Genomic DNA, 20,305 nt, shown 5'->3' on the forward strand with positions numbered 1-20,305 from the left:
CAGTTAACTTTAAATCAGCGAAGTCTTTTGATTTCCCACCAGTTAACAGTGTGAACTGTGTCAATATTTCACCGATGTTCAACACGAGCACTTAAAAGGGCACTTTTGTGAACTTTTGTGCGAAACTAAATGCAGTTCTATGCAAATTAAACTGTTTTTAAACTGGAGCTGGGATCGTCTTTTACAATAAACTTGATGAGTTCTTCTTGTATGCGTGTGTGGGTTTATGTGTTTTTCCCCCCACAGGTACTCCTCTGGTTTCCTCCCACAATCGAAAAACATGCATTTGAGGTTAATGTGTAAGCCTGAATAGCCTCTAGGTATGTGATTGTGATTGATCTGTGATGAACTGGAGACCCTTGAGCAGTAAAGTCCGCCCTTGTTTGGTTAGTGTCGCCATTTTGCCCAGTTCTTTAGTTTCTTCTTACTCTGCCCGTCTCTTCTGCATTCTAGATTGTACAGGAACATTATGAATAAAGTCTGATTGTTTGGCAAAAAAAGTGTTCTTTGTGTGAGAATGAAGGCAGATAAGTAAAAATTTGTAATTGCATCATCTGCCTTCTATTCTAAACATGTGTACTAAACCGCCCCCCCAAATTCAAGCAGGATCCCAGTGTCTGCAATGTCATTTCACATTAATCTCCTCCTTTAATTGTTGACGATCGTGTTTCGACGGCTTCTTTCCTTCCAACAGCAGATTGTGTTTCACGGGTTCCAGGCGCACCACTACTCCAGACCACCACTGCTCACAGTCGTCCGTCTTTTATTTAGTAACTTTTATTAAAGGTTTGAATTCTCACTATTTTACGCGTCAATGCTGGAATTACGAACTCTGACAAACCACAATTCATGAAAATATAATCTTCTGATCGCGAGACGTTTACAAAGACACAGAAAACACTGAAGAGGGACAGACACTTCGGGGGGGGGGGGGGGGGGGACGCGGACTCTCGTATTGCTCGCGGTCATGCTTCTTTCCCCATCTTCCCGAGAGCGACGAGAGCTTCCCCTCGCCGCGCACGTGATATGTTTTCCACGCAGAAAATCTGCACGAGGTCCCGACTTTGCCGTTCACTTCTCCGCCTGCGCGGCTCCCATGCACAGGCTGCCCTCCTCCTCGATGGTCTCCAGCTCGTCCGTGCGGATGGCCTGCGTGATCAGATTCAGCTCCTCGCACATGGTCTCGTACCGGTACGCCACCCGGATGTCGGGCACGTTGGTGCGCCTGATGTCGTTGCTCTCCTGTCCCTCTTTGATGCAGTGCGGGCCGAGCCAGTAGCTCTTCACCTGCATCAGAGGGGAGGAATGAGTGAGGAACCTTCCGGGGGGGGTGGGGGTGTAAGCGATCGGACTGCGATGTGATGCGGGGTAACCTTGTTGGAGAATCCACTCATCAGCACGCTGTTCCTGGCAAGCTCGCACATGTCGCAGGAGCTCAGCTTCCACACCTGAGCGGCAATGCTGTACTCCTCCATTAGCGGCTCCTGCGCAAAACAAACAGGGGTAAACACAAGCTGCCGGGTGAAGGGTGTTATTACAGGCCGGGGGAGAGTCGCTATGTCAATGTCACAACAGTGGAACCGGAATCCACTCCACGAAAGGTGGAAATTTAACCCTTTGAAACTAAATGTTTCCTCAAACATCTCAAAGTTGATGCGCATACATCATGAAATGTCCTCATTTTAAGAGGTAATATTGTGCAAAGTTCACTTTCTAATGGTTTTCCAGCAGTAATAATCGTCCCCCAGAAGTGAAGACAGTCTGTCCTCTCTCTCCCTGGCTTGTTGAAAGTTTTTTAAAAGCGTGTTGCTCCAACGAGCCAAGCAGAAATCAAACCCCATATAATGTCATTGGGGCTTCAGCCGATCCCAATCAAGGTAGGCCCCTCTCTTTGACCCTGTCACACCCCTGTGTGGGCGGAGCCAGTCCAGCTCACACGGACACAGCAGATTCTGAATGCAGCTCCTATGATCCAATATTCAAATGGATGAAAATCAAGGAAAAGCTGGATTTGGGGCAATAAACTTTGAATACAAGGTTTTTGAACCAACAAGACCATGTGAAAGTGTTGAAAAGCTGGATATAATCCCTTTAATGTTTACCGCGTGTGGTTTTAATACAAAAAACAAGTTTAACACGGCTCGACACACAGTGACGCTTCCCTTTTACGTTTCACTTTTTCACTTCTGCTTTCTCATGTCAGAGATTGTCGGCCGTTTCTCCATAAATGTGCCATGAGGTGTTGTAATATCGCCAGTGGGATTTAACGTGTCATGGTGGTGAACTGTGTTTTGGTCAAAGAGGGTGTGGTCGGCGTTGGACTGACCTTGGTGAAGTGAAACTGCAGGGGATCGTCTGTGGACAGGGAGACCATGAGGCCCCTGGACAGGTACTCTGGCAGAGGGTTGCGGTGGTAGCTGAGGAACAGGCTGTTATTGCTGAGAGGAGACATGGCGATGCCTATCTGGGCCAAGTAGTACAGATACTGCAGCACGGGAGCCTGGAGACAACACGAGGCATAAAGTCATGTGTTGTTGAAGAGCTGTTGTTTCTCTGAGAGTTCGTAAGGCCGAATCAAAACTAAATGAGCTAAAAAAAAACCCAGATATGACCTGATATTAGCTCATAATATCCCCGTTTTACTTTCTAACCACTGTAACCACCGACATGAGCTCCTACCTTCCTGAGCAGCAGCCCATGGGATATATTCTCTGACAGCATGAAACCAGACACCAGGTGATGGATGGGTCCGGCCTCGCCGCAGTGAGGACGTAGGACGAGTGGGTGAAGTCCCCGCTGCCTGGAAACGCACAAATCACATCACAGCGTGTGCAGATTTGTGTGAGCCCCGGCAGAGGACAACAACACCAGGATCAACAATCATTACTGTTCCCTTGGCGACGCCAAATATTGTCCCGGGACCGCACCCGGACACCGTGTCCCCTGCATGTTGCCCTGAGACACTCTAGATGTTCCTCGTGGGTTTATAAAGGGACATCATGGGGTTTTTGGCGTCGTTTATTTAGGAATGCATAACCGCAGCTTGAAATTTGTCATAAAAAAAACATCAACGCTGTTGTGTTTCACAAGTTTGACCAAACGTCTGATCACATGTCCTGTGCACAAAAACACTGCTGCAGATGACTGCATGTAAACACCTGTCAAGATTAAACACTCTATTTATACAGAGGCCTGTACTACGACGCTGGAATTTCTGTTATCGAGACAACGTCAAGGATTGACCCTGGGTTTTCCGTACTACGACGCCCGCTCACTTCTCACCAGGATAAATCACACCGGTAACTTACGATGATTGCCTGGCCTGCTACCGAGCAGGTTACTTTCTCAATAAGCGGTCAGAGCTCCGCCTCCTGACCAATCAGATCTCTTCGAAAATGAAAATGCATATTTTTTCATAACATAGTGTCGCTTAGCATCTTTTTTTTATTGATTGTACTGAATAAAAGGATCGACTGAAGGAAATATCCGATTGAACTGCGGCGATATATGAGGTTATGAGCAAATTGCCTTCATTACTCTGCTTTATAATGTGTGAAAATAACGGAAAAGTGTGGAGGGACGTACCGGCGCAGGTGATTCAGCACAGTCATGTTTGCATACATATAGTAGAGGTAGTAGGAATAGGGCGGGTTGTCCTCCTCTGTCCAGTTGAATGGCAGCGGACTGTCCAGGTTGAAGATATGTTGCTCTGGCTTAGATTCATCATCCACACTGTCAAAACCCACAACCTGAGAGAGAGAGAGAGAGAGAGTGATAGAGAGAGAGAGAGAGAGAGAGAGTCTGAGGACTGACTGCAGAATGTCATTGTGGTTCGTTCACGCGGCCGTCGTGTCATACGTGCTGGAGGAAGAGGTGCAGCTCCGGGTGGCTCCGCGGGTCGACTGTGACCTCAAACAGAGGCATGAAGACGTTCTCCAGCATCTCCTGGAAGTTGCACAGTTGTTTTTTTGTGTGGTAAACATCACTGAAAAGAGAGAGGGAGAGACAGAAAAAACAAATCCAACAGTCAGTTTGTGGAACAATTGTAATGTGTGATATTCCTTGAACAGATATTCCCAAAAGGCTTTTAGTTATGGATGTGTCTGCATGTGAAGAGTTATTCAGTGGTAGTAATTAAATGCACAAAATCACCACAAAACAACGTATTTCCTTTATCTTACCATTAACGATATTGTAAGCAAAATATTTTCACTCTTGTGTTGTCTTGGGGGTCAAATTGGACCCTAAAAAAATGAGGTATAATTCCAATATAAAAGAGGTAAACATGACCATGAATTAAAACATGTAAAAATGGTTCTGTTAAATTTAATGCTACAGATTTCAGCGATAATTTGCCATTTTACGCTTTGTTAAGTCTAATCTAACAGACACATTATTTATTGTACCAACGCAAGGTCACTAACTTGGACACTCGGTAAACCGACATATTCAACATCTCACAAGTTGTTAATTTTTAAACTGCTCTGAAACAAAAAAACAGCAGCAAGATGTTGTTTGTTTGGGGATTTTATGATGAAGTAAAGTCATTTCAGATTTCTGCACGGCGTCGGCGTGGACGACACTCACAACAGTCGCGGCACTTGTACGAGCCAGCGCACGTTGTCGGAGTACACCTGGTGTTTGACGGCCCACTTGGCCAGCTTGTCCCACTCGTTCCTGGAGCGGCCGTAGATGGACAGCCGCAGCTCCACGTTCTGGTACTTGCTCTCCTCCAAGTCGTACATCACCTCCTGAGAAGCAGCACAACACGCGGTCACCAGGGGGCGCCAGCGCCTCACACGGTTTAATAGTCCGCGTGCCAGCAGCAACCTTCACAATGTGGCCAAAGTATTTCCCCTCCACGTGGTTGTCAGTCTTGATGAAGATCTCTCTCAGGATGGACTCGCCAATGGGGTTGTATTTGGCGTTGAACTTGTCAAATCGATGGAAAGTGTTACGGTCCTGTGAGGAAAAAAAAATACAAAATTGAAAAATAAATCAGCTCGGCTACAATTTATGGTCAAGCAGGAATCATTCATCTGAGAACCCGTTTACACAACAATGTTTCACGAGAAAACACATTGTTTTGAAAAAATAGAAACAATAGGAAATGCTGAAGACAATGTAATTGTCATGTTGGGCCACGAGAGGGGGGTGTTGTTTGTTTTTGTATTAAAGCCACATGCAAAAAATAAACATTAAAGGGGTCATATCCAGCTTTAGAACACTTTCACATGGGTCACCAAAAACATTGTATTCAAAGTTTATTGCCCAAAATCCAATCAGTTAGAATCTTGGATCATATCAGCTGCATTCAGAATGTATAATATGACCCCCCTTTTTTCCCCCCGTTTACACAGAGACAGAGTTGGACCTTTTTCAAAAAGTTGTGTTTACACGGCAACACAGTCGTTTTTAAAAAGTTGTACATTCAGTGGTTCCCAGCTACGTCGTCGTGCAAACGACGCAGCGAAAATGAAGCGTTTTCACTCGAAATCCTCGCCGTGTGAGCGAGCCCTGAGCCTCCGGGGAGTTACTCACCGCGTGCATGTCCAGGGTGTCGACGCTCAAGTCGAAGGCCGTCAGGTTCATGCTCTCGAACACCTCCATGAGCGTCTGGCCCTTTCCCCGTTCCACGTGCACGATCTCCTTCGGGTACTTCTTCATGGCCCTTTTGATGAAGCGGAGCAGATGCTTCTGGTTCATGCAGGACGAAGCGTGTATGTGCGTGTCCACCTGGAGAACGAGAGGTCACGCGTGATGGGAGTCTGGTTCAGGGGTTACTGACGCTTACCGGCGACCGGACGGGGAAGGAAAAAGCGCTCATGTTCACCTTACGGATATTGTAAAAGTCTCTGTGCGGGACTTTCTTCTGTGCCGCCAGCTCCTTCATCTCATTCAGCAGGATGTGCATCTGAAACTTGGAGCTGAGGTACTGCAGACGTCGGTAGCAGAAGGACTTTCTGTGGCGAAGGGAAACACAAATCCCACATTCTGAGGATCGACTTCACCCTTCGAGGTGCCGCTAACAGCCGGGGTACATATTTCGGTCTGTGGGAACGTACACAGGCCCGTTAATAATGAGTGCCATCATGACGTTCATGTCGGCGATGTACTCCTGCAGGTCTGGGTACGGCAGGTCCAGCTCCGTGCTCCTGGAGGAAACAAGAACGACTCCATGACGGCACCTGCTGCCAAGTGAAACGTGTGAAGCCGGTCTAAAAACAGACGAGCGTCCCGGCACAAAGTGGCTCGGCGCAATCTCACTTTTCCATCGTGCTCCTCGACGTGTACACGTGCATGACGCCGCCCACCATCTTGCAGCCGTAGCCCAGGTCGGGGGGCATGCTGGCGGGGTCCTGGTTCTCGTACGGGTGCGTTGCAGAAACAGGTGGGTGCACTGTGGCGTCTGAGAGGAGACAGACCGGCGCAGTGAGTCAGCTTTGACCGAGTCATGTGGCACAGGTCTGACTTGTCCCGACATGTTGTGACAGCCTGTTTTGGGGTGGGGTGGGGTAACAGACTGTGCAATGGTACATCATATTGTCAGGAATGAGGTTTGAATTTCTGCTGACACAGTAGCAGAAGACATAATTTACTGGTGATGTCTAAAAGACGGCCTGTGGCCAACTGTTTATGCAAAATAGACGTGCGTGGAGTTTCAATCCAAAAACTGTGCGTGCAAGGCCAATTTCTGGATCTGAATTAGAAAGTGTGTTTCAAGCTTGCGCACTGCAAGACGTGAAAGCATACGGAGGATGAACGAAGGGAAAAAGTACAACCGTGAAGCAAGTATACTACAAGCCGGCGGTCTACACACACGTCATTTTGCAAATAGTTCTGTAGTTATCCTCCAACTGTCTTCTACGTCTTGCTGAAGATTGCTAAAGATTCATGGTGTCGTAAAAGCTCTGTTGATTTTAAGTGAGTCAGCAATGAATTTCTTTGTTTCAAAACTGCACAGATTAAGCATTATTATTGCTATCATTATTATTATAAATCATCCTCATCATAATATTACAATTCAAATTTTATTCTCTGCATGATAACAACAACAACCACAATAATAATAATAATAATAATAATAATAATAATAATAATAATAATAATAATAATAATAATAATAATAATAATAATTTTTAATTTTTATTACGAGTACTAAATATTCAGAATAATCAACCCCAAAAAAGTCAGGGAACAAATTTAAAATGTATTGTACATCCTGGATTTGAAGACATATTTTCAGTCAATATCTAAACTCCTGAAGTATTTTTATTATGGACTTTTTTTTTTATTTTTTAAAGCTGCATACCTGCCGTGCTGGTGGTCTCGGAGATCTCCTCCTCGTAGATCTCCAGGTCCAGAGGCCTCTCGCTGAGCTCCTGCAGGTATCTGGCCGTGGTCCTGCAGAAGCCCTGCAGCGACAGGCCCATGTACTTCTGTCTGATGAACAGAGCTTTCACCACACACTTGGCAGCGTCCAGCAGGTCAGTGAATGGGACCTGGAGGAGGGGGGGAATGAAAAGAGGAGCAGAGAGGAGGGGGAGGCGAGAGACACACAGAACGAAGACTGTGAGACACTCCTCTGGTCGCACTTCTCATGCTGATCACTCGGGACTCACCCCGCATTTCTCCTCTCCTGAAATGGTGACGCGCTGGTACTCTTTCTCTGGAACCGGCTCTCTCTCCTGCAGCTCCGGAGTCTGGCTCTGCTCCTTCAGGTATCTGGGGGGGAGAAACGACATCTGGTGTGACGGATGTTTCAGACGGACAATAACTCGATCACGGTTGACTCACTCGAGATCCGTGGCGCTGTCAGTTTTCATGAACTCCTGTTTGGCCCGCAGCAGGATGTCCGGTTCGAACCTGAGGGCAGAGGGGCGAGGGGTCGGTCAGACGCTCACGTGGCCGCGCCAGGCCCACCATCTCGCACACTTACTTGACGTCCTGGCTGATCTGCCGCTCGAGGCGCTGGCGCCGCTCCTCCAGCTGCTCGATGGGGCTGTCCTCGGGGAACTCGTAGGGGGCGCTCCTCATCTCGCTCTCCGCCAGGCTGCGGGAGAACAGCTCCTGCACACCGGTAACGTGAAGCATTAAAAAAAAATAAAGAAGAAGAAGAAGAAGAAGAAGAAGAATTTCATGCACACATCCGACTGGACCGACCTCGGCGATCTCCTTGTATTTCCCGTCCATGGATGTGCGCAAGTCGATGGACTGCTTCAAGGCCACCGGGATCCCGGGCAGGGAGTGCTGGGAGGTGAGGAGGTGGCGAGCGCCGCGGGCCTCGACTGTGGGGGATGAACGGAGGAAGAAATGAGGAGCCGCCGCACATGACTTAACTTCAGGGGCGGGAAAGTTAAATTAACAACAGGCTGACGGAAACAATCTTACCAAAAAAGATAATTAGATTCTTGGACATAGTTTAAATGTATTCAGTTGCACTTTTCAAATAAAAATACAACTCATGTCAACAATTATACAATATTAAATACTTATGTTGTTATATAATAGAATCCTAAGTGTTACTCTAGTGTATAACATTCATGATAATTTTTGTTCATGTATTTAAACTGCCATACCACACACACACACACACACACACACACACACACACACACACACACACACACACACACACACACACACACACACACACACACACACACACACACAGTAATAATGCATGAAAGGGGACAAGAAAATATTAAAATCTCTTTTTCTATATCCCAACTTAATATTTAATATGTTCTTGAATCCTATAAAGCCTGATCATTTCACTGTTTATAATATTTATTCTAACCAAACCGAACTTCTGCAGGTATGACATACTCATAGAATACTTACATAATAATAGTAATAAATCTCGATGAGCTGTATTATAGTATGAACACATTAAACACCAGAAAGCTATTTGTATGTCGATGAATGGGGCATTGAGAGGTATTTACTGTATAAATAATGTATGATTTCTTTCTCAGCAGCAGGTTTCAGATACACTGTGCTGAAGATCTGAAAAAACAGAGAAAATTAAAATTTTCCAATAACTGGATCAAATTAGAAACGGCCAATATTGCCTTGATTTAATACATTTACACAGTTTGTTTGTCCGGTGACGCTGCTGCCTTTTACTCCACGAGACTGCACAATCGTTCAATTCAATTCAAATAAATGCGCATGTTCTATTTGTACTGTGTAACGCTTGTTCTGTAAAATGTGCATGAAAACAAACAAAAACATAGGAGTCCACTCCACTCCACTGACGCTTTCCTGCAGTAACGTTCACAGAGACTCAAACTGTTCCTTTGTGAGGAAACGTCTGAGCTCAGCTGCTGCCTTCAGACACAATAGAGCATTCAGGTGGAGAGATTATTGGCACATGGTGTACGCTGGCCTCTGAGACTCAAGCATCATACAGAGCGAGATCTTGTGGAAAGAAAAAAACAACAACAAGAAATGTCGCCCCTTCAGGGTGTCGATTCAGGTCCATATTAAATCTTGAAACTCTGCACCTGCTGGTGAAAAATTTATCATCCTGTGCCTACTGGAGTGTCATCGGACCTGTTGACCCTGACGGCGAGATCAGTATTTATAGGTCGCGCACGCACAGCCTGACTTTATTTCACGTCCAAAAACCCACAAACGTGTGAATGCTTAAAATAAAATAAAAAATAAATAAATAAATAATTGGCCAGACTACAACTCACCGAGGAATTTATCGCCTTCTGCTCAACACGGTCCAATCAACACATCCCACTCACACACGAGGACGAGTTCGGCTAAAAAACCACACGGCTCTAATGTGAAAACACGCCGAGGGCAACGCAAACATCTTCTGTGCACCGACGCTCACCATCTTATCTTTAATACCTCAAACCTGAGGAGATGAAAGTCCAAATCTTTGAGAACAACTCGGAGAACGGAGAACAACTCGTTCCAACTTTTTGTTGGTAAAATATATTTTTCAAGGCAAAAAACCCCCCAAAAACTGGTGAGGTTCAATATCATGAGAAACGACAGCTAATTTTTTTCAATCTTGTATTCTGATATCATGTTTTAGCCTTTATAAGGAGACTTCTGATGGAAATGAGTGCTAGATTGTAGCATAAACCCCCAAAAAGCTCATGTAATGACCAATAATGTAATAATAATGGCTTTTTTCCAATGTAATAAAGCCCATAATGTAATAACTTACCACTGGGGCAATAAGATATTTGAACCACTATCATGATAACATTTTGCCAGTAATGTAATAAGTACCATTATGGAAAAAAAAACATTAGAAAATGTTATATTTTCAGCCAAAGAAGTAGTAATAACACATTCATATTGCTGAATATCTTGGGAATCATTTTTTTGTGTGTGTTTTAATGTTATTGTGTTTTTCAGGCCAGAAGTGTCAGTCAATGCTGGTAGATGATAAATGAATTACACTCAAACCTGCAAAAATTATGACATTATTGTTCATTTCTTTGCGACAAACAAAAACAAGCTTTATTGGACACATCAGCTGAATATATTGAGCCACTTTAAAACGGTGCTGCTAAATAAATTAACTGGATTCCACAAGATTCACGTGAATGTGAAACAGAAACGCAGTTCATCCGTGTACAAATCTGCACAATTTTGGGAAGAACAAAGTCGCTGGGATGTGAAAACAACAAACGGAATATAGATTTCCGCAGCTTCCCTCAATCCGAAACACAACTGAGGTAGCAAAAGAGGAAAAACAAAGCTAAAAAAGCACAGAGATGCTCCGCAGCGAAGCGTCTGCGTGAGGAAACGTCGGTTCGGCTCACGTCAGACCGTCGCGGCGACAGCGGACGCTGGGTGTGGAGGGCATGCAGGGGGAGGCCAGGGGGCAGAGGCGTCCATGGCGGGGCGCGGTGAAGCCGAGCCTCGCCAAGCCAACCAGACCCGGAGCTAATCCCCTAATGGATGCTATATTTGGATCAGTAACATCTCTGGTTGCATAACAACTCCCCCCCCCCCCCCCACAGCAGGAAGGCAACCACTCAGAAATGGAAGTCGGCCATGTTTCATATGGTCATGTACCACATCATCTAGTCGTGTGGAGGTTTTCCTGACATGATGGCGTCGGGAGGAGCGCGGCGTGTTTAAAGCAGGTTCTCAACTCTCTTTCTAGACTTGGAAAAATAAACAACCTTGCTGCTGCTGAGCCTCAAAACAAGGTCAGATAGTGTCGGCTTGCACTGCATGCATATTTGATGATGTAAAAGATCCTGAGGGAAGCAGAGTCGAGCGGGAGGTCGTCTGAGGGGCGAGAGGTCAGAGGTCAAGAGAGATCCGCTGCAACTTCAGCTACAGATTTGTTTTTTTGTTGTTGTTTTTTTAACTTTCCAGCAAGTTAATGAACCTCCGACCGTTTCTCTCTTTTCAATCTTATACCAACTCTTCAGTTTGCGCGATTGACACAACGGGTCGTCCACCGACACTTTTATCGACGAATCGGCAAGAAAAGCCAGCGGCTCGCCGCCTCGGGGGGAAAATTAATCAACCTGAAACAGCGAACACGCAGACAACATGAAGCTTTCTGTGGCAAAAGTTTTACTAAATATAATGAAAATGGGCAAAGTATCCAGATGTTATGTCGACTAAACACTGGTGAGATGTCAAGAAAGTAAGAGGCGCCAACAACATTCTGAATGACGGCTTCAGTCGAGCAACTCGAAGCACGTCAATTAAAAGATACACACACGTTCTTGCAAAATCCAGCTATGTGAGCACATGCACGCACACACACTTGCAGAGCAGAAAGACTTGCGGCGGCGGCGGCGTCTAACGGACGCTCCCTCCTCCTCTGCATCAACCAGCTGTCAATCACTCGAAAAGTCTGACTCTGCAGCTGCATCAAGTGCAAGTCCAGAGGACATTCAACAAGAGTTCTCCCTGTTCAAACGCTTCGACGCTACAAACGTTAATGCACCCAAGTTGGGAGTTGCAGTGGAAACACGCATCTCTTTGATCCGTCTCTGCAGCTCCCGCAAAAGACGGGAAGGAGGAGAGGAGGTTTGCGGGACGATCGACCGGCACAGTAAAGACGACGCTGCTCGGAGGGGGGGGACAGTCACACAAAGCCGTCGGGGGGCAGGCGGAGGAGAGTGGCAGTGATTGTGAAAGAAGAAGGGGGAGGGGTTAGAGGGGAGAGGGTTACTCATGTTTTTCTTTCTGAGCGGGATGGAGGTAGTGGAGCGTACCTGTCTCCTCGGAGCCGCCGTTAACCAGCGGCTAGCAGGGCCGAGGGAGGAGAGAGAGAGAGAGAGAGAGAGAGAGAGAGAGAGAGAGAGAGAGGCTGTCCTGGCAGAGAGATGGAGCATGCCAAACAGAAAACCACCCAGGATGGCGTCTGTTGATGAGTGAACACATGACGGGATGGAGGGATGGAGAGAAACAAGAAAGAAGCACTTTAAAAACACCCAAATGTCGAGAAAACAGCCACAAAACACAAAACACACGCCGTCACCCCCGATCTTTAATCTGTCCCTGTCATACATACAATGAGCCGGTCCAGCAGATCCATGAACTGCTCCCCCCTCACATCCCCCCTCTCTGCTCTGTCTGCCTCCTGGTCCAGGCCAGCTGTCGCTGCACTCGCTGCCTCTGGAGCCGATCCTCCTCATTTAAATGCCTCTGACATCTAAGTGGGACGTACCACCGGGAAGAGGGGAGGCGGGGGAGCGGCAGCGGTCATCACCGGCGGTTGTGGACGATGCCGCTGTGTAATCCCCCCCCCATCCCCCCTGTCCTCCTCCTCCTCGGCCGAACACGCCGTGTTTTGTTGCCATGTGTTCAGGATGTTTGTGTCGTCTTCCCTCCGTCGTCTCGGGGTCCGCTCTCTGAGCAGCGGCAGTCTGAGAGACGGCACTTCAACAAATGAGACCTTGCCCGTCTCTCTCACGTGAATGAAATTAAAGGGCCAGCAGCATTGTGCCCATTATGGCTTCTGGAAGCTACGTTCCCATGATGTAAACACAGGCCTGCCTGTATGAAATGGCACATAAAATAAATAAATAAAAACAACCTTGGCTTTCTGCTGCGTTTTCAATTCACAGGAGAAAAAAAAAAGTGAATTATGTCGACGTGCCTCTTGTTTGCAGTCGTAATAGAGCCTTATCTCTGTCATCCCTGCGTCACGAAAGGATGTTTGCTCAAGATAAGTTAACAGGATGGTTTTATTGTCATAAAAGAGCTCAAAAATATTCTTGGTTAATGATTACAAGAAAATGTAAGTGGGGGCTGGCGCTCATAGCACAAATAGAGATGTATCGCACACATGTGAAGGAAACATGTACGGACGCACTTTCCCTTCAGAACCGTCGCCACCTGTCATTTCTTTTTTTGAGCGACAAATAATGACGTCAGTCCGGCGATGCTAAATGGCCTCAAACATTGAAATTTATAGAAGAAGTGTATTTTTAACCATAAATCTTGTTTTTTTCTTTCCCTCCTCTGGACACAAAGAGAAAGCGTTTTCTTATAACCACAGCAATGTTTTTTTCTATAATGATGATAAATGTAAAAGAAGAAGACAGTAAAACGTCCTCTGTGTCGTTTAGAGTGAAAAAACGGAATCTTATCTCCACTTGCTCAATACTGCCAAGAGTTGGTTTTAACTTTGGGAAGAAATTCTTCACCTTCCACTCAGACTCTTGTGTAAGAATTACACAATGGCTTTTTTTTTTTTTAACACCTTTCTTTTTAAGAATAAATCAGCAAATCTGGCAGTGAATCTACAAAAAGGCCAAATGAACTGAGAAGAGTAGCCGTTGTTATTTTCTGTATTCCTGCAGAATAATTCATGAGCGTGAAAAGATTTTATGACGATGGCTAAACTCACAAAAATCAAAAACCAGTGTGACGGGATGGTACAACCTTTTCATCGACATCAGGCAGAATTCCCATAAAACCCGTCTTTACATCGATTCCAGTGCGCACGTATAAAATAAACACACTCGACTGCAACGTGGCATAGACTTCACAGTTAGTTGTATAAAGATATGTCTTTTATACCACTTCATCCAACTCATAGTTGTTGTGTGTTGGAGCCATTTCCATCATCATTAAAGAATAAAACTAATTGTAGGGGTTAGGACAAGATTTGAGGTTATAAAAAACAAAAAAACATTTTATGAAGGGACAATTGTTACATGACAAGACAGGAGTGTCAAGTATAAGACTCATGGGCCAAAAGCAGCCTGCAAGATGCTCCAATCTGGACAAACCGCCAAGCGAATTTTTAAAATTTCAAAGAAAACAGAGACACAACACTGAGACCCGAGCTGAGGTATCGGTGATGCTACCTTGAAAAACCCACATAATGTAAAAGCTTGTTGGAGAAGGCACCGTCGGGACTTTTACGGCAAAATGGCTGGGTTTTCGGTCTGTTGCCACGGTGACAGATCAGCTATTCTGGAACTGGAAACTCTGAATTTCCCATCTCAGAGTCAGTCGACTCAGACTTGTTGTCAGGATTAAAAACAACGTTTGATGGGAACTGGATGGAGCTTGAAAACACGTCATGTTTGACCTTGTTGATGAAGTGAAGAGAAAAAATGAAGCCAATCGTCTCCGTTGTGTGGTTCCTTCAAGGCTCTCAAATTTCCCTCTAAATTGAGTTCTAGAGGTTTAATCAGATTACTCCGGCCTCAAGAGGAGAACAAGATCGATTCAGCGGCCGGGGCTTCATCCACTCAGACCCGAATCGTCCTCTCACCGGCGATCAACCTCAAATCATCTCAAACGCCTCATTAAAGTACGGTGGCCTGGAAGGTTCACACGTCCAAACCTATTCATTGTCTCCAGTAATATTAATATGATGAAGATGAGGCATTAAATGTTGATATTTTCATATGAATATTAATAAATTGGGGTTCTCCCTGTGTATGGGTGTGTGTGTGTGTGAGCAGTTTCTCTTTGTACGTCTGTCTTTCCACAGATAAAAACATGTACATGAGTTTAAATGGTGAATATAAATGTCCGTATATGTGAACGTGAGTGTGTGTGACTGTTTCTCTGGGTCTGTTATGGATTGACGACGTGTCTATCCTGCTTGCAACCATTTTCTCCACTCGAGATGCAGCCAGTTTTAACCATTTCATAAACAGTATTTTATCATTCAGTGTTCTATAATTTACAATCTTCATTCTGCAATCAATCGATCATCAGTAATGATGCTAAATCTCAAATATTTCCTTTTGCAAATTATATTTTAAACTGATTTACATGCTTTAAAAGTGTAGAACAAACACACCTGTGACAAAGTATTGACATTTTTGATACGTTTAAGTATTTTCACGAGTTGACTTTTAGAATATCGGGAAAATGGTGAGAGTTAAAGTTCACAGTGTGGAAGCTCTAAAAAGAGATTGTTTTACCAACCTTCAATCATTCATCTTCACGAGCATTATCATGTGAATCATGTAGGTTTTGACATTAATTCAGTCACTGGCGTGGCGTCCACCGTACCTTTCTAATACGGACCGTCTCTTCCCTGGGCAGTGTGACGCAAACGGCAGCGGTCATCTAGTATCTCTGCAGCACATCTACACCAACTGAAGGTTGAGCCGCTCCACAGCGCACCGGAGGTCCCGCCCCTCGGGACGCAAGCCGGACGGATGTTGGCTGAAGCGGGCGGCGGAGGCGCCAGATTGTAAGATGTACCCGGCTGCGGGTTATCAGCCGAGCCTCAGTCAATCATTAAAGCAAGAACCACCCACAGATCGGCTTAATGTCGGGTGTGGCCGACACCGAGGGGTCCGTCCCGGCTCGCTACCGTATTTGTTTATGATTGTGACGTGTGTGTGTGTGTGTGGGCGTCAATCGACGACGACTAGAGGAGGCATGAGAGGAGACGTGGGCGAAGTGCAACGTGTGCAAAGGTTCATCTTCACCTGCTGTGGGTGTGTGTGGCGTATTTTATTTTTATGGGGTTTTTTTGGGGGGGGGGGTGTGCATGTGGGTATGAATGCAAAACTATAATTTTAACAAAAAAAATATATTCAACACATACAGTTGCCAACACGAAAAGATACGCCTGTTGTGATGTTTTGATGTTGGGATCAAATGTTATGTTGTGATATGTGATATTTTTCACAATTTTCTTAATTGTACAGCAAGTGTTTGCATCTGTATTTTGCTGTTTGCCTATTTTTATTGTAGATGTATTTTATTGCCTTTTTACAATATTGGCTTTTTTTTTTACCATGTGTAAATAAAGAAATAAAAAAACTTGAAAAAAATATATACTTCCATTTTTTTGTTATAGTATCTATCTGTACTTTGCATATCTTTAGATATGTCTGGAGCAAATTAAGAATAATTTTTCAAAAAGATTCACCGTCTGGAAGACTTGAATCAGAGGAGTCTGACATTACTCGGTGGTGTTGTTGTAGTATTGACCTCTGGAGAGAGATAATTCCCTCTGTGCTTACCTTTCTTGGACTTTGCACATTCTCCCTATGTTCACACGTTTACTTTCTCCCGAGCGTTTAAATTCGACCTTAATCGTTTTCTGTGACCGCCGTGGGCGGGTTCAGTACTCCGACAGCCGTTAACGTGGCACATCGAAGCAGCCGATCAGTCGTGAGTAATGGACCGGCGAACACCAACGCATTGTCATTTGTTTTAAGTGGCTCACCCAAGTGGGAAAACAGCAGGCGGTACAGAACGGGCTGGCTGGTGAGGGGGCGTCGCTCTAATCTCAGAAATACCTTCTTCACAGCCAGAGGAGTGATTCATCCTCCGCCGAGGTTCACTCCCATAAAACCATGCAATAACGTGCCGAGCGTGGACGGCGCCGGGCCTCGGCCCCCGGAGGGTCGTCGACCTCCGAAGAGAGCGGCGCTGATTAGATTCTGCTGACGCCTTCAACATGCCCGTTGAATTGCTGGTCGATTCTTCGAGGTCTAAATCGTCTGGGTTCTTCCTGCAAAAGCCTCCATTCAAACAGTCATTAAGGAGACGAGTGGAGTGAGAGTGTTGGATGATCTGTCGTTTATGATCCTGTTATGAGCCGCTGCAGCGGAATTAAAGGAGAACGCTGCAGATTTGTAGACTTTAGAGACCTCCTATTAGCAATGTTCAAACAGCCCAGATGATACAATTATCATCGTCTGATCTGCAGCCATATTTCTATTTACACAGGCCGTTGCTGTACAATCTGCCACATGAAAAGAAAAGAGCCCTTTTGGGATTAAAGATATACAAAAGATGAGTCACCCAAATGTCAGCTTTGCTTACTCAGATTGATTTCTGAGATGCTTTAAAAAACCAAAAAACCAAAAAACAATTAAAAAAACAGATATTGTGGATTTTGTCTTATCTGGATCGGCCTGGCCTTGTGAAATCAAATCCTGCAGGCCTTGGAGCCGAATCCGTGCACAGCCTGTGCTTCCTCTAAAAGCAGCAACTGGCGTTCATCGATTATATCTCACGGCAGGGGAGCAATTTCTGTGAGGCTTCTGCCGGCTTAAAACTGTAAATGAGGGTAATTTCATCCTGACTGGTGGGGAAGAAAAAGCACCGATCAGAGTGGTGGTGTTGGACGTCAGGGTTTCAATCAGCACATCCCTGCTGAGGCCTCACGACCCATGAGTGGGCGATTTTTTATTTTTTTTCCTAAAGATGAACTATATCTTTTTTAGGACAGGCACACATTATGTAATTTGAATCTTTTTTGGATAGGAAGATACAACTTCTTCTGCAGAATCCAGTTTTTTTTTTTTTTTTTAAACGGCACAAAGTCAGTTGGGTTTAGAATGTAGATATTGATATTCATCTTAAATTTTGTTGCTAAAACAAACCTTCAAAGACTGAATGTGGGGCTAAAAAGAGGAAGAACGGTGATCAAGGAGTAATTTGAGCTACAAAAAATATAACGATTCTATTGGTTGTCGTTTCAAAACGTCAACATCTGCATGAAACTGAATGAGTTTATAAACGTCGCTCCAGTGGGAGACAATGAATGAACAGTGAGGGGTTAAAAAAAAAAGACCCATTTTTTTCATCTTTTGGTCATTCTACGCTCATTGTGGTTTGGATAAAAGACTGACCGGCGCGTGCACAGATCAGAGAGGGGGCTAATCCCCCTCATTCAGCGGCGGATCAAGTCCTGAGGTACCAACAAACTGCCACCAAGCAGGGAGGAAAAACAACCTCATCACTTTCATTCGACAACACGCCCCTGACTTTTCAAGGCCGCGTGTCACTTAAAAGACTCCGAACATCATCAGACTTTTCTCCCGTCAAGACCAAAGCTGTGTCATACCAACAGCCGCTGCTCAAATGAGAAATTAACTGTCCGACCAAGACACCGACAAGAAAGGCAAAATCCAGCACAGGAAGAATCCTCCTCTCACCTCTCCATTCAACAGGTTTACAAACTACTTGTGCAGGAAAGTAATGTTTTTTTTTCTACCAAAGGTGCTCCAAAACATTCTTGATTTAACATTAACAAAAATATAAATAAATAAAATTCCCTTCTTCTGCTCACACTCCGAGCGCGCTCCCTCTCTCTCGCTCCACTCACCTGTGCTGGCCGTGTACTGCAGACTTCCCCGCTTCCTGAAAGGCGAGAGGGGCTTGCCCTTGGCCCCGGCGGCCCCGGCGGCGGTCCCGGAGGGCAGGTTGGACGACATGTTCCTGGGGTTTTTGCAGATCAGCTCCGGTCGGATGGGAGAAAGAAGAGCCGAGTGAGTCAGAGCCGCAGCAGACTGAGAGTCGGAGAGCTGCACAGCGAGAGAGGAAGAAGAAGAGGAGGAGGCGGAGGAGGAGGAGGAGGAGGAGGAGGAGGACAGAGGACGGAGATGCTGCACAGATGCTCGGCAGCTTGAGGGAGTTTGATGGCAGTGTGTGTGTGTGTGTGTGTGTGTGTTTTGTGCCCGTGTGCAGGGATTTCCAGCCTGGTTGGTCCAGCGTGGAGCTGCAGAGCATCCCTCTGCAGGGAAACAGGCCCCGCCCACCACAGGAAGCCTGGGCTGCAGCACTGGTGGAGGCTTGTTGGGGGGGGGAGGGATGAAGGAGGGGCACGGCTTCCCCCTCCACCGTACACACATACACACACGGTGCCAAACATAGCAAAAGAGCGCAGAGCTGCTGTTGCCATGACAACCACAAATCTGTGCGTGTGGGCAAAGCGATAGACCCAAAAAAAACACAACTAAGTTGTGTTTATAGACAAACTGAAATAGTAAATGTAACTAAATGTTATTACTAATAAACGCTGCATAAATCAGCTCCGATTCACATTCAGGCCTCTGGTGCTGAATGATGATGAAGCAATATGACGGAACGAGGCAGCGAATATGATTACAGTCACTCCAAATAACCACCGCCACGATAATATTCAGTACAATTACACAATGGCCCCTGCGTGATACTGCATTTCTACACTTTCTACAAAGTTGTTACTGGATCAGTGATATCAAACATACGGCCAAAGCCAGAGGATGCTCGATTCCCGAGAAAACTACACTGCAAAGCTTTCTTATTGCTTGAGAATTAGCACTATACTGTGAGGGTGGATTTGTAAAAACATGCCAAACAAAAGTCCAAAAACATGCAGTGAAAGTCCACTGATGACCTCACATTGTTCGTGAATTGTCCTGTGATGCACTATTAAAAAAAAAGGAGAAACTTGGATTTATTTATTTTATGTGTTCAGGTTCAAGTTACATTTTGTTTATATAGTGCCAAATACATTTCATTTCAAGGGATGTTTACAATCCAACAATCCCACATGGAGCAAATTTAGGAGATGGTGGATTGAAACACATTTTTGACAGGAAGAAAAATGCAGAAACAAACACAACTGCAGCCCATCCAGGCTTTTATGCCTTTAAGATAAGCTTCAAATTCGACATGTTGATCAATATTATCTGGTTTCCTGTATAAACAGATGTGTCTTATCTGCATTACAATGAAAATCAATATTGCCTGCAGGAAGCATGGATAATGTAAAGATTGTAGGCCCTAGGACAGAACCCTGTGGAACTCCATGTTTAACTTTAGTCTGAGCTGAAGAGTGAAGGAAGATGAACCTGTCTGATAAATATGATTGAAGCCGGATTAGTGCTGTACCTTTAATCCAGATTAAATGTTCCAGTCTCTGTCATGGGATGTTCTGATCAATCTGAGATCGAACAAGAGCAGTCTTTTGTCGGAGGCCATGAGATCAGGACTAATTTTAACCAGAGCTGTTTTGTGGCGTTTCAACCTTAAACTCCTATGAACATCACGTCTACACAATGGGAATGATCAGATTCTAGATTCTGCATATATGTGTGCACGT

General features: G+C 45.2%; 1 protein-coding gene across 2 annotated transcripts; it reads right to left on the minus strand.

Moving 5' to 3' along the window:
- Nucleotides 1-679: 679 nt before the first annotated feature.
- Nucleotides 680-18,653, minus strand: ampd2b (adenosine monophosphate deaminase 2b; the record flags this gene model as incomplete). 2 transcript variants are annotated; one of them, XM_080497339.1, is made up of 18 exons in its annotated part: nucleotides 680-1,287; nucleotides 1,374-1,484; nucleotides 2,327-2,500; nucleotides 2,680-2,800; nucleotides 3,586-3,749; nucleotides 3,859-3,985; nucleotides 4,588-4,751; nucleotides 4,831-4,962; nucleotides 5,542-5,736; nucleotides 5,834-5,963; nucleotides 6,066-6,155; nucleotides 6,268-6,400; nucleotides 7,313-7,502; nucleotides 7,623-7,725; nucleotides 7,798-7,866; nucleotides 7,940-8,070; nucleotides 8,164-8,288; nucleotides 18,545-18,653. In XM_080497339.1, the coding sequence occupies 18 exons, from the start codon at nucleotides 18,651-18,653 to the stop codon at nucleotides 1,072-1,074; spliced, it is 2,484 nt and encodes an 827-aa protein (XP_080353465.1). In that variant the 3' UTR covers nucleotides 680-1,071. The 2 variants fall into 2 exon arrangements, with proteins under 2 accessions (XP_080353465.1, XP_080353464.1); XM_080497338.1 differs by having other exon boundaries at nucleotides 6,268-6,409.
- Between the last annotated feature and the right edge of the window lie 1,652 nt (nucleotides 18,654-20,305).

This window comes from Blennius ocellaris (genome assembly GCF_963422515.1).
Source record: "Blennius ocellaris genome assembly, chromosome: 5".
NCBI classification, from domain to species: Eukaryota; Metazoa; Chordata; class Actinopteri; order Blenniiformes; family Blenniidae; genus Blennius; species Blennius ocellaris.